Source organism: Poecilia reticulata, linkage group LG19 (genome assembly GCF_000633615.1).
Source record: "Poecilia reticulata strain Guanapo linkage group LG19, Guppy_female_1.0+MT, whole genome shotgun sequence".
Classification (NCBI taxonomy): Eukaryota; Metazoa; Chordata; class Actinopteri; order Cyprinodontiformes; family Poeciliidae; genus Poecilia; species Poecilia reticulata.
The window spans coordinates 887,906-902,645 of NC_024349.1; the positions used below are offsets into that span (position 1 = coordinate 887,906).

General features: G+C 42.5%; 1 protein-coding gene across 2 annotated transcripts in view; it reads left to right on the forward strand.

The window, feature by feature from the left end:
• The first annotated feature begins 5,358 nt into the window (after positions 1-5,358).
• Positions 5,359-14,740, forward strand: part of cdc42ep1a (CDC42 effector protein (Rho GTPase binding) 1a) — an 11,533-nt gene continuing 2,151 nt past the window's right edge. The window contains exons 1-2 of one of the 2 annotated variants that reach the window (XM_008436269.2): positions 5,359-5,860; positions 12,007-12,763. In XM_008436269.2, the coding sequence (XP_008434491.1) occupies positions 12,304-12,763 (460 nt within the window). In that variant the 5' untranslated portion in view covers positions 5,359-5,860; positions 12,007-12,303. The remainder of the gene's footprint in view (positions 5,861-12,006; positions 12,764-14,740) is intronic. The other variant, XM_008436267.2, reaches the window with a different exon arrangement.

The following is a 14,740-nucleotide window of genomic DNA, read 5'->3' on the forward strand; positions in this document are numbered from 1 at the left end:
CCAGAGGCTGAGTAAATATCCCATTTGTGCCTCATAAAGAGCTATTTCAGGATATTTCTCTGGTTTGAAGTTACATTTTCTCTCGTTCTCTGTAACTCCTTCTCTCCTCACACACCTGCTGACGACAGGAAGCAGGTTTAGATGTTAGCGATTGTTAAATATGAAGCTTTTTAGTGAGATTAAATGATTTGAATAAGGTATTTTTATCAGAATCTCTTCAGGGGAAAACATGTGGCTTCAGAAAACGATGGGCGGCTCCAGGAAGGAAAGTCTGCCGTTCCTCTTCCCGTCTTGACCCCGCCTGACCCCGGCTCTCCTTTGTTCCCCCGTTAGGCCGATAAAATTAGTCTTTGACTGTGAGCAGAACAACAAAACGGCGTCTGCAGAGGAACCTGCAGCTGAAACACAGCGAGAAGATCTACTGAAGTGTTTTTAAGACCAACATGGAGCCGAGCGTCAGAGTTTGGCTTCAGGTCGAGTTTCCATGAGGAGCCGCTTGTGAAGCCGCAGTAGAAATTAATAACTATTTATTTTATTTAACCTGATAGAGATAAAATGGGTTTAATGTTATAAAGTCATATTTTCACCATGTTATTTATTAATCTATAGATGTCACAGTTTCATGCTAAATATTTAGCTCCAAGCTAAATGCTATTTAGCTAGAAAGCTAAAAATTTAGCTACAAACTAAATATTTATAGTTAACAAGCTAAATATTACTTAACTTAAAACTAAATATTTAGCTCAGCAAGCTAAACAATATTTGGCTAGTAAGCTAAATATTGAGCTCAGATTAAAAATGTAGTTAAAAAGTTAAATATTAAAATTCAAACTCGTTAGCAAACTAAATAATTAGCTTCTAGCTAAACATTTAGTTAGAAGAAACTAAATATTTAATCTAAAAAAGAAAAATTAGCTCCCTGCCGGTCTGCGTATCTGGCCAGGCTACTTTATAACGACAGTGTCGTCAGCATATAAACGTATTTTATCTACATTTAGTCCATTTATTTGCTATTTCTTCTAAAAACCACCTGGTCTTTTAACTTGATTAACTGATTTTTACACAGCTGTCCAAGTCAACATCCCACCTGTCGTTCACCTGAGTGTAAAACCTGAAAAACATTTGTTATTCACCTGGTTGTGCTTATGCTAGCTAGCTCTTTTCTACAAGTACGAACATTATTTAGCTGTTCTGCTCATTTCATGCATCTGTTTTCAAGAAACAAGCCGTTTAATTCCAGCGTTCTGCACCCTGATCACTCACATAAAGGTCTTGTTTCATGCGTTCTTGCTGTCAGGAAAACAAACACTCTGGGTCATTACTCTAAGAAAAGCTCTCCCAAACAGGCTGCGATAAGCAAACGCCAAACTGGGATTGTTTGGGAATCAGGCTGAGCCTTAATCAGAGCAAAGTGATGAAAGTTTCTGACAAATCTGCAAACAAGGATCCAGAGGCTCCATGTGGCCAAACTGACCAGAGCAGCAGGAACAAAAGGTCAGATCCAAAGGTGACAAAACTCAAATCAGTGAGAAACGATGGAGTCGTGAGAGAGTTTGGAGAAGAAACACAAACTTGGACCAAGAAAAATGGAAAACAGAGGGAGGGAGATTGTGAAAAGCACTAAATTTGTAATCTTGCCTCCCTTCAGGGACTCTGAACGGCGTCCAAAAGCTTTTCTGGGCAAATAGCTGACATGCTTCAGGACAGAAGTTGTTTATGTTGGGTTGCAGCACAGGAGAGAGAGGAGAGGATGCAGAAACAGGAGGGGGAGGGGCAGAAAGCCGCTAACCTCAGAGAAAACAGAGGATGTGCTGCTTTTCCTACTTCATGCCGTCAGACCGGTTCTGCTCCGGTCTTCATGCTGCCAGCGATCAATTTACTAAACTTCAAATCTTTATTTCATAGAAACATAATCATATCTAAATGAAAATATGGGACTTTACTGCAATCACCTCAACTTACAGAAAAATAATGTCCTGGATTTATTTTACACAAAATCTGGAGCCCAACTTTAAAATGTACAGAAAAGGATTAAACCAAATTAATTCTGACTTTAATATTCTGATTCAAATCAGAAAAAAAGTTAAAATCCTGCGGAAACATTTCCAGAATTCTGGTATGAAGATCAAAAGTTTGAGATTAAAATCTGAGTTTCTGGGGAAACAAAAATCAAAAATTCAGAGGAAAAATAATTCTGAGATGTAAGTCAGATGGTTTTGATCCTTTTCCATAAACATGCGACACCAAGAGTTCATTTATTCTTTTTTACATTATTTTACATAGATACATTTAAAAAAACAAAGACTGTGAGGCAGGTCAACAGTTCTTCGGTTCGTTGGCAACACCTGAGCCAGAGGTTTGGGACAATCAGCGAGGATTCAGAGTCACATGATGGGTCCAGCTGAAGGCGCCGTCAGCCTGAGCCGAACCCGGAGCGGGGCGCTGGGGGTCAGGGGTCAAAGGTGGCAAGCCTGGCGTCAGACACACAGCCAGCGATAAATCCTCCTCCAGAGTCTAGAATCATTTTAAAGTTCGGATCCCAGTTCTGGGGGCTGCACAGTGGCGCAGTTGGTAGAGCTGTTACCTTGCAGCAAGAAGGTTCTGGGTTCGATTCCCGGCCTGGGGTCTTTCTGCATGGAGTCTCCATGTTCTCCCTGCATGGTGGGTTTTCTCCGGGTACTCTGGTTTCCTCCCACAGTCCAAAAAACATGACTGTCAGATTAATTGGCCTCTCCAAAATTGCCCCTAGGTGTGAGTGAGTGTGTGGTTGTGTGTCTTGTGTGTCTCTGTGTTGCCCTGCGACAGACTGGCGACCTGTCCAGGTGAGGGTTAGGGTTAGGGTGACCCCGCCTCTCGCCCGAAACGTTGGCTGGAGATGGGCACCAGCACCTCCTGACCCCACTGAGGGACAAGGGTGAAAGAAAGTGGATGGATGGATCCCAGTTCTGACACCTGAATCTAACTGGACCCACAGAACGGAACCGACCCGGGTCACTTCAGGATGAACGATTCACATTTTGTTCAATTAGCTCCGCTAGCTGCTGTACTGTCTACTTGCCACTTACTCGATAAAGTTTTCCTAAAAACGGAAGAACAAGCAGAAAGGAAACGGAACTGCTGCATAAACCACTTCAAAATAAAAGCATGAATATAAATCTCAAACTACTTGAACTTTTAACCGTCGATAACCAAAATTTCAACACAAACGTTGAATTATTCAACATATAGTTTATGAAACAGCCAAATAAATTAACGCCTCAGAAGCTAAATGCGCTAAATGTTTTCAGGTTAGCAAAATGCTAAAGCGCTAAAGAAAAAACTAGCTCTAATTAGCATCTTCCAATTTACTAGTAGAAATTAGATCAGGGTAGATATTAGCTTTAGACTATAACTTAGGTTAAGCTTTTAAAATATCTGCATGTCTAAAAATGTGATTTTTATTAAAAAGCAGGAAAAGCAGATAAAATGTCAGCGGAGCGGACAGGAAGCAGGTCAGAGGTCAGGATGGGATCCTCTTCCTGTTGATAACGAGTTCTTCCTGCTGCAGCGTCAAAACGTTTCCATCCCTTCAAGAAACAACAGGCGACAGATGTAAAGTTTAACGGCCAACCAGCTGCAATAAATCAAAACCCCCGTCAGATTCCTGCAGTCCTGGTTGGGCTAAACGTGACGCTTGGAGCGTTTCTCAGGTGCAGGCTGGGAAATCTGGGAAATCTGAGGGATTCGCTAATTGTTGTGTTGCTAAGAAGCAGCAACACAAACAGGCGTGATTCACGATCTGCAGCCTGAAGGGACGCGATCACCAGCAGACGGAGCGGCATTAAAACCTCTGCAGTGCTGATAAATACTGTTTACCTCAAATTTGTACTTTGTTTGAATCGAGAGGTTTTCTTCAGCAAACTGATGGTTTCATTTCTGCAGGAGCCCAAAGCCAAACTGGACACTCCTGACCACAGCGACAGGTTCATGGAAAAAATGGGTTTGTGTTTAAATCAGAGCAAAACAAATAAATAGATGAACTAAAGCTATAAAGAATTTCAGCTTCAATTCAGACCAACAATAAAACTAAAAAGTTTAAAACAGTTCCTACGACGCAAAAGGCCTTTATTCAAAATGATGACCTGCTTTTTCAATAAATGGTCACATTTCTATTTTTTCCTGCTTTTACTTTTCATTGTCTGTTCAAAATAAATAATTGTAATAAAATAATTGGAGATTTCATAGAAATATTACATAATTCAAAAAATAAAATGTGACCAATAAAGAGGAGGGAAAAAAAGATTAAACAAAACCCCAAATTTAACCAAAACAGATGTTTGGTTTAGCTTTAGCTTCAATCTTGTTTTCAAAAGAAAATCCACAAAACTAAATATACTAAAAATAAAAAAAAATGTTTGCATCTTAATACAAGGCACATAAAGTCATTAAACTATAAAAACCTTGATTTCCAAATCTTGTTTATGATGGAGTTCTGGTGCAGCTGGTAGCGCTGAGCTAACAGAGTTAGCTTCATAACTGGCAGCACAATGAAAGGTTTGGAAACTGAATTTGTAAAATTGGTTAAAATGGTTAAAACAATGAGAGGCTTTACTAATAATACTGAACAAAATTAACTCACCGCTTATTGTGGGTCCAAAAGCAACTTTTCCTTCTTCTTCTAGGTTTTTACTGCTGGTTGACAAACCAACTTACCGCCACCTACCGGACTGGAGTGTGAATGGCAGTCAGATTCCTTCTGACTATATAAAAGCTTCTGAGTCTCATAGAGGAAGTGAGGAAACAGGACGTGACATCATGGCTCTTACAGGAGTGAAACAACAATGCAGTTTGGTAACCAGGTGCAGCTGATGACACATGTCAGCCATTTTGGATTTTTAGGATGGATTGGATATTTGGTAAAGCATTTATTTGTGTAACTTTTTATACATGATGCAGCCATTTTGGATTTGTGGTTGTCTGTCAGGACAAACCTCCTAAATGCTGAGTCATGATGTTCTGTCATTAATACCCAGGATTTGAATAAAAGAATCAACTAGCTCGAATCAACCAATGAGAGTCAGGAGGCGGGTCTTAGCGCTGTCAATTGCAATCTAATACGTTGCAGCTAGCATGTGGACGCTCAAACTAGTTGGCTACTGATGATGGTGGATAAATGGTTTTCCTGTAACGGGTGTTAATCTGCCATTATCACATTTGGCAGCAAGTACATGAGATTGATTGGCACCGTTAAGCCCCTCCCCCTGGCTCTGATTGGCTGTTTTTGACGGGAGTGGTTTGTTTCATCAGGAATCAGTCAGGATTAGATCTTTTCACAGATTATCTCCCAGCAAACTGTCATGACATGGAGACAGTCTTAGCAAATATGTAAAAACATATTTTTATTTTATAAATGTAGCTTTAATGTGTCAGTTTTGCTAAAATGAATCAAAGTAACGCCAGGGTGTCCTAATTATTCCACATGACTAAAATGTTTCCTGAACTTCTCGGCGCTGAAAGTCAGCAGACATTCATCTGATGACGTCATTTAAAAAAAGGAAACTGATTTATTTTAGTTGAATTAATCAGTAATCGATCCTGACCGGCCGCCGGGTTTGGACGTGGAGCTCTGGAGCGGCTCTCCCAGGGTTCTGCTGGTATGTGAGGCTCGGCCCGCCCCTTTCCGCCCCGCAGACCCAAACTCTCCGGCGGGACAGAGCCACAGCTCCGGCGGCTCGCTCGGACCACCCGGACCCGAAGCGCGCGTCCTGTCCGCGGGAAGCACAGCCAGCCTGGAGCCGCCGCGTCTCATCGCCCTGATCCCGGTCCGCCGCGGCCAGGTGAGCGTCCGAACCGCCTAGCGGGAGTCCAGCCCGGTTTTGAGGTAAATGTGAACTCATCTGAACTTTCCTGGTCATGCAGAGGCTTTGTGTGCAGTCAGTGTGATTCATTCAGGGGCTTCCTGGAGCCGCTTGCATTGCTGCTGCTGCTGCTGCTGCTGCTGCATGGACATCATTTCAAAAACATTTTTCCACTTGGAAGATGACAAGAATAGAACAGAAACAACGTTTATTCAGGTAGAAAGTTAAAGATTAAACTTACAAAAACAACAAAAAAACAGGAACAAGAGGCTGAGCACAAATAGCATTTATTCCAAAACAGCCTAATATCACCGCTGTGGCATTCTGGGATTAATTATTAGACTCTGTTATCTCAAGCTGAGCAGATTAGGAGCAGTTTGAGATGAAGCCGTATTTTTCTGGTGTTAGTGATCAAACCGTCTGCAGCAGATTCACAGATTCAAATCCAAACAGCAGCAACTTCATTTCCACACTTCAGCCGGGCTTTGGTTGCAATTACCCACCTCTGATTCAACCGGAGGGTTTAAATTTAGCAGGGCTCAGTGAGGTGGGCGTGATCCTGGGGTTCGGTGCCCTTTGACCCGACCGGGACCACCACGTCAGGCTGCAGCGCTGCAGCAAACAAACACCAGCGATCGATAAAAACCAGAGCCGGCCGCAGGCTGGGACGGATCCAGGCCGGTTCTGTAGCCGCCAATCAGGCCGTCGCCGTCAGCAACAAATCAATTCATTACATGATCAATTAAAAATCAATCATTTCCAGTTATTGTTTTTCTCTTTCTACTGGATGAGGAAAGTTTTCAGTTTGGCGTTTTGGTCTCAACTAGCAGAAACTTCATGATTAACTGGATTTGTTGTTTTTATTTACTTTGGATATTTAAAATATCTTCCAGTTCCAGAGTTAAATGTTCAACAGAATTTAAACTTTATTGATCTTTGAGATTAATAAACAGCAATACAATCGTTTATTGCGATAACTTCTGGGGTAATTTATCACGTGGCAGCAGATGGTTAGCTCAGGCATGTTTCCTGGTAGCCAAATGATTTCCAGTAGCGGCGGCGCGCTGCTAGCTGATGACAAACGTTTCCTGAGGTCCCAACATTCCTCTGACCCCTGGTGACCTCCAGGTGTGACCTCCAGGTGTGACCGACGCGGCCAACGTGAAAACGACGTGTTGATTTTCACACAGCTGAGCTCGCTGCGTTTCTCCTGCCGTCTTTGGCCTCAGTGTGAAGTTTGGAAACCTTTGACATCACCGGCGGCTGTCAGCAAATGGTCACAGTCCAGTCGACTGTCGGTGACCTCTGACCTCATGTTAACAGACGCACCGTGTCATGAAGAGCTTCAAGCACACAGTTTGGTCCTGACGCCAACGACTGCAGATTAAAGGGCAAACGTCACTTTATGATGGAAAAAACCTGCAAACAGATCATAACTGGGCTTTCCAAGCAGTTACACAATTTAAAAAAAGGAATTTTTTTATGGAAATATGGCTGCGAAGAAAAAGGGAGATTTTTACAGAGACAAAAACAGAGTAGGACTTCAGTTGTTTGTGAGCATAAAGTTTGTTTCCTTTTATAATGATTTTTACTCCTCATCACTCAGAAAATGTTTATTAGGATGGATTAAATTATGACATATGAATTTATTCACTTATTTATGTATTTATTGGGTTTTATATTTATCTCTTGACTAAAAAACAAGGCTGTAAGGTTTGTATGACATGAATATGATTTATGACAGAGGCAGAAACTCCTCTAGTGGTGGCCAGGCCCCCCGGGGCCACCTTTTGGGGGCGCCACTGCTCATTATGTGTCATCAGTCATAGAAACTGTCTAATAATGTCAGTAGATTTGATTAAATCTGTATCTGGAGCTTTTTAATAATCCTCCTGCATTAGTCGGTGACTTACAGCATCGATATTTGGGCCTGAGAAGTGAAAAGTTTGAATCTGTAACATGTAAAAAGTCAGAGAGGGAAGGCGAGAACAGAAGGAAGTCGACAGAAACACAAAGAAGGAAAGTCAGGAGTGCCAGGAAACAAAGCGCTGCAGAGGCTGGACGTCTTCTGGAGGCATGCGAGTGTTTTTTCTTGGCTGCGGAGGAAACGTAGGGCTGTTTTTCTTGGACGCGGACTGAGCGCCGATGGTGAAAATAGGAGCGTAATTGAAAGTCAAGCGGTGGCCCTGAAAATGGTGGCCTTATCGCGTGTTTGTTCACCTGGTTAGTGAGTAACAGAGGAGAGGAAAACTGGAGCTAAAATGTTCAATCGAATGTGGATTTAAGTGAAACAAAACCAGCAGAAATCCACGTAAATTTAAGAAGAAGATAAATGAAAACCTGATGTAATTTAGGATGGCAGAGAGGAGGAGAGCAAGATCCCAAACATGGTTTCAATCAGATGGTCGTAATGGAGACTCCACCGAGTGATGCTCTGCTCAGGAATGTGTTCAAACACACACGGCTCCCTTCAGACTGTGGTTACTCTGGTTTACATCTAACAAAACCATCCGAAGAATAAACTGCTCAAACGACACGGGAACTTTGGAACGAAGTCTGAAATCAGAGAGAAAAACCTGACTGCAGCGTCTTTAGACGGAGGCTTAGACTGCAGTTCTTCATCTGGTAGTTTAGCTTTAAAAAAAAACTACGTTGAATTAACTGGAATTTAACTAATTAACCAACAAAAGAAGTTTTAGGCTGTTTTCCCACCTGAAAGTCCAGCAGATCCAGTTTGATCCAGGACCAAAACTGCGACATTTATTACATTTTCAGCTGTTTCAGTTCATAACAACCAAACTAACCGAGAAACCTGTTCCCCTCCCTGCCTGTGGGGGCGCTGCACAAAGAACTACTGAAGAAAACGACAAAGAAGCTAATGCTAAACTGCTAAACAGACTTTAAAATAGCATGAATATAAATGTATAAATACTTGAATAATTTTTAACAGTCACCAAAACTAACGTCATTCAGCTGAAGGTTTACAAAAATATCCAAATAAATTAACTTTTATCATTTATGCCAAGAAATTAATTCAGGCAAAGCTAAATGTTTTCAATGTTAGCTAAAGCGCTAAGCTAAAAATTAGCTTGAATGTTAGCGGAGCAGTGAGACTGGAGATGTTTTTTATAGTTTTGTTCTGGTTGGACAGCAGAAAATATTTAATTCTCCGGGTTTGAATCATACGCTGACGCTAATAACTGTTCATGAAAGACTTCAAACAGTTTTAGGTTTGTTGTTTTCATGTCAGAAAATCCTCAATAAAATGTTTTTTAATGCAGTTTCTGTCTGCAGTGAGAATTAGTGAGAAATAATACTAAATATTGTTAAATTGTCTGGGAAAGCTTCTCCTGAACTCTTCATCATGAGTTCACAGCTTTAATTCCTCTAAATTTACACGTTTTTTACTCTGCTGTATTTTCCCCGTTTTCGGCTCTAATTAATTTGTTGAAGTTAATTAGATTTTGACGGGCGGATCAGCTACCAGGCTGTGAGCAGAGGGATGATGGGAGAGACTAGGATTACAGGATAATCCAGGCTGCTGTCGACGCTTCCCTACTTTTCTGATTTCTAAGACAAAGACAGACAATCTGGGATTAAACCATTAAACCTTCAGATTTAATGCTGTCAGGCTCGTTTCTGTGATATTTCATGGCGTTTTCAATCTCTATGATTCTGCGTAGCTAATAATAAACGTTTCAGGAGGAGCAGAGAAGAAGAGTTGTTCATTAAATACCTGGCAGGAAGTTTTGGAGGTTCTTCCTGCTGTGGTTTAAGGTCTTTTAATGGGATTATTTCCAGATAAACTACATCTGCGGTTTTCCTCAGAGTAATTAGGAACGCCTGCCTGCGTTTCCTGGAGTTACAACTGAAACCAGAAGTTTGCAAACACTATAAAAAGACATGCATTTTTTCACATGAGCTGCATTTCCATAATAAATGTGCGACAAACCTGATCTATGATCCACCAATATAAAATAACAATGCGGTTTGTCCATTAAATAAGAAACACAATTAAAATCACATGAATAAGTTTGTTTAACTGATAAGATGTAAAAACAAAACATGCAACGTAATCATCCTCCTACAACTTCCTGTCGTCGTCGTCTTTGTCGTTTCTGCCAGTAGTAACATCCTGTTGTTGCTCATGTGAGTCCTGTGATGTGAGAAAAGCGTTTCTATTGTAGTTTAGTGAAATAATTCGGATTCAGCTGAAAAACTGCCTCATCCTGGCACAAAAACTTATGGAAAAATTTGACTTTTTAAAATTTCCATGTAGGAAATGTTTTGTAATTTCAATGTCACATTTTATTGTAAATGGAAACGCAGTTGGAAAATTCACATGATGTAGTGTCTAAACTTTTGACTTTGAATAAAGTTATAGAAATTTCCTAAAATTCTCTCATTATTCTGGCATTTAGCAAATAGAAAAATGTGGTAATTTACCTGGAATAAGAAAAGTTTGTTCTGGTTTCACCTCAGTGTGAAAAAACAATACGTCTTTTGTGAATGTAAACTTCTGGTTTCAGCTGTTTGGGACGAGTTTACGCTTTAAAAACTTCGGAAATCCCGTTTTCCTCTGGCTCCGCATCGCCTGCGCTGCTCTGCTGCGACGCCCCTCTGCCAGCGGCCGCCCTGGGCAGCCGGCGCAGGGCCGGCCTGGTCTGCGGTGAGCTGCAAATTACAGGGGCCGCCTCGGCCCCGATGCCGTCCTGCGTGTCGTGAGCCGCAGCGGCTCATTAATGACGCCAGGCTGGGCTCTGGTTGTGTGGGAGGCCTGCAGACGTTTAGCTGCTGTGAAAAACCTCTAAAGAGGAACAGAGGGGCGTTTTTTAGCTCTTTGTGCTATCAAAATATTTTTAGACGGGATATCAATTACTCTTCTGGAACAGAAAACATGCGGCAAAAAGCCAGTTTGCATGGTTTTACAAAGACCTATGAAGAAGAAAGGCAGCAAAGACGAAGCAAAGCAGAACAAAGCAGAACAAAGCAGAAGGTTTTACGGTAAAAAGAAAATGAACCGTAATTATCAGCAGGACAGTGATGGAAAACAATAAGAGTTAAACATGTAACTTCATTTACCTTCACGGTTTGAGCCTGAAGGATGTAGAAACTTTACTGAAATAGATGCAGAAACAAACCTTTATAAGACGGTTTCAGCCGCAGCGCTGCTTCAGGGAAACAGAAATAATAATTAAAACATGTTTTTCTGTCTGTCTGGTCTATTCATGTTGATAAAACTAGTAGTTTAAAACATCTGTAGTTTTTAGCTTCGCATCATTACGAGTTTAAACCACCTTGTAGTTAAATTTAGAGGCTATTTTAAAAAAAGTAAAAGTGAGATATGATCTCTATCTATTCTATGTCTGTTTGTCAGTCCGGTCCGTTTATATTGCTAAAGCTACTAAAGCAGCTAGCTGCCGCAGGAAGTTAGAAAAGCATCAGTTTAAGACTGAAGAGAAACTGCTTCTAAAACTAATAGGCCGGTTAATATTTATTGTTTTTATCTTGTGTCAAGACTAAAAACTGAACCGTTTGTGTCCAGGATGTGTGGGGTCTGCAGAGATTTTAGCTTCCCTTTTCCTGACCCTTGACCTGCACAAGTCCTGAGTGAATTAAAGAGAAGGTTTCTAACGATGTATCATTTGGGCTACAATAATTACTCTGAACTTTCATTACAGTACAACCATAAAAATCAATAATAAGATGATTTTTGATCAGTTCTCTCCGCGTTGCAGCGTTCTGTGGGTTTTATAGTCGGGAATCTGAGCATCGGCTGCAGTAATTATCATGTCTTCCTGTCTGACTCTGCCTGTTCCTGAACTGATCTGATGTTCTGACCGAGGCGTCGGCCGGAGCAGCTGACAGTCCGGCTGCTGAAATGTGAGCGAGACACAACAGGAAGAGCGGAGGCACCGAGTCCTCCCATGTGGACGAGAGGCAGATTCTGGTTTGCAGCACAGAGGAGGACTGTGGGCTAAACTTAGCCGGTTCCACGCCAGCGGACACTTGGAATCCCAAGAACTTCTGGGACAGATTTATAGGGAAAACGGGACGTTTTGATTCTCAGCATCGATGCGGTTAAATGCGTTTCATGTTTACATTACAGCAGCAGATGAAAAGCACCCAGAGGCTCCAGGTTTAACACGGATGTCTTTCCTCTCCATAGATGCCCTGATCCCGTTCCCAGGCCAAACCCTGGAGCGACCCGCAGAACCAACTGGAACCCAACTGAACCCGGTTCCCTCAGGTTCTGCCTCTCTAACGTCTTCAATGATGCGAAACATCAAATCAAAGAAATTGGTTTGTGAATAACAAACAGTCTGGTGAAGAGTTTGGTCCTGCAGACCTGGATTTGCCCTTCCGTCTTGGAAAAACTTGAACTAGGACCAAACTTTGAGCTGAGGTTTGTTGTTGGTTTCGGTTCGGATCTTGACTGGGAGAACCTCCACCAGGTTCTGTGGTCATGAATCTTCAGGAGAAGCTGTCCGGCCTCAAAGGCCTGGTGTCCCCCGGCCGGCGGCGCCATAAGGGCGACCTGACGGCGGATATGATCAGCCCTCCGCTGGGCGACTTCCGCCACACCATGCACGTCGGACGCGGCGGCGACGTCTTCGGAGACACGTCCTTCCTGAGCAACCACGGCGGGTCGGCCAACGGCGGCAACGGCGACGCCGACTCCGTCTCCTCACCCGACAACAAGATCGGCGCGTTTTTCTCCAGGACGCTGCGTCACATCCGGCGGGGCTCGGACAACCGACCCCGGGACGCAGCGAAGGAGTTGTCGCCGCCGCCGCCCGCCGTGTCGCCCATCATCAAGAACGCCATCTCCCTCCCGCGGCTGGACGTCGACACGCCCAACGGGAGTCCCACCGCCAGGGCGCTGTTCCCCGGATCCCCGCCGGACCGGGAGAAGAGCTGCTACGGTGAGTCGGGAAATATTTAAACAATGGAGCCAAAAATGGCTCCAGAGCCAGGGCCGCACCTACTGGGCGGGGGGCCCTGGGCTGGAGAGGGCTCGGTGAGAATGACAGAACATTGATAGGCAGACTTATACATCAGTATGACTGATACATGTACAGTAAGGAACTGTAAAAACGAATTAATTTATATAAAAAAAATAAAATAAAAATCTTTTGGCCTCCCCAAAAATTGTGGCCCTGGGCTACTGCCCCTGTAACCTGACTTACAGTGCCTTCCTTTAGAAATGGATTCTTTTTTTGCTCTTGCCCTCCACACTTTTCAGATTAACAGAACTGCTCAACTATCAGACAAAGACAACCATTGAAAATAAAAAGTTCGTAGTATGACTGGCACTTTAGTCAGAGACACAATCAACCAGTGGCAGACTTTTCCGTTAGCAGTAATGCTAACTAAAACGCTAGCTGCTACATTAGCAGAGGAGCGCTAACCACTGGCTAACGTTCACGTAGCTGTACGAAGAGAGGAAATATAAAGAGAAACTTTGATGCCCTACAGATGAAGGGACAGCAGGGAGTTGCTTTTAAATAACTGAGCCTTTCTCACACACACACACACACACACACACACACACACACACACACACACACACACACACACACTGCCTGAGCCGTGTGTGAGGCCCAGACAGCTCCGTCTCTGTTTTCACAACAAACGCTGCTGATTATGAGCCGAGGGGATTTATGAGGACATCTTGGACAAATCTGTCTCTAGAGGACTGAACTCGGCTAACCCAGACGGTGGCTTGTTGTCTGTAGCGTTAAGCTAACGTCGGTTGACTCATCTGACCTTTGCCCTTGTTTTTCTCCGCACCAGTCCTGCAGTTTCATCTGAAGGGAAAACATTTCAAGTTGAGCCTCGGGACAATTTTGGGATTTAGAGGCGCTCCCCGTCTTAATCCCAAAATAGCAGAGCAAACCCAGATGATGTCATGTTGGCTTCCCAGCAGAGATCATGAAACCGCTCAAATAAAACACCATAAAACTAAATTTACTCAATACGAAGATCAGCAAACATGACTGGAATTATGATTTCAGTTTTTAAGGTAACAAATGTGTCCAAACCAAGCAAGACTAATGGAAAATAATCACACCCAGACCTAATGACTGCAGGAACATCTTCATCTGGTAGCTAAACCCTCATTTTTTAAATAAGAAAATAAACATTTTACTGCCTAAAAGTCAATAATTTTCATCTCCAGCTAAAAATCATTTTAATTGCAACATATTTGGGGATTATTTTTGGATTAATTGAGTAATAATTGGATGGAAAATGAGTTTTTGTGTTTTTACAGAAACAACCAGGTGAAGCTAAAACTGCCATTAGTGCCGAGAAGAACAGATTTACAGACGAGGTTTTTATTTAAATTAAATTTAAAATGTTTTTCACTCCATCTTCAGTTTGGAGGAGTTGGAAAGCAGATCATGTTGGTTTCTAAACTATTCGAGCTGCTGGTTTTCATGATGCCAACGGAAACATTTCAGCCCCTCGTTGGTACCGAAGCTGCCAGGAGAGGCTGTGCTGCCCCCTGCTGGATCTGCGCGGCATGGCGCAGCTGCAGGTTTTACCCCGGAGGACAAAAAGTTTGTTAAATTACTAACAGGCCACGAAGAGGGAAACAAATGTAAGAAATGAAGCGACTTTTTGTTTGTTTAGTGGATTTAAGTCAGAAATGATCTGCTTGGGTATAAATAATGAATCCTGTCGTGTTGAATAAAACGTTATGCTGGTAATAAATTTACTCTGGTTAGAAATAAAAGTTTAGCTTCACATGGTTACAGCTGCAGCTTCTCAGCGAGGAAACATGGCAGTTTGTCCAGTTTCAGCCAGAACAAACGTTTGGTTCTCATTTTAAATGACAACATGGTTCTGATGGTTCTGATGTTCTGGTGGTTCTGATGTTCTTTGGTTCTGATGTTCTG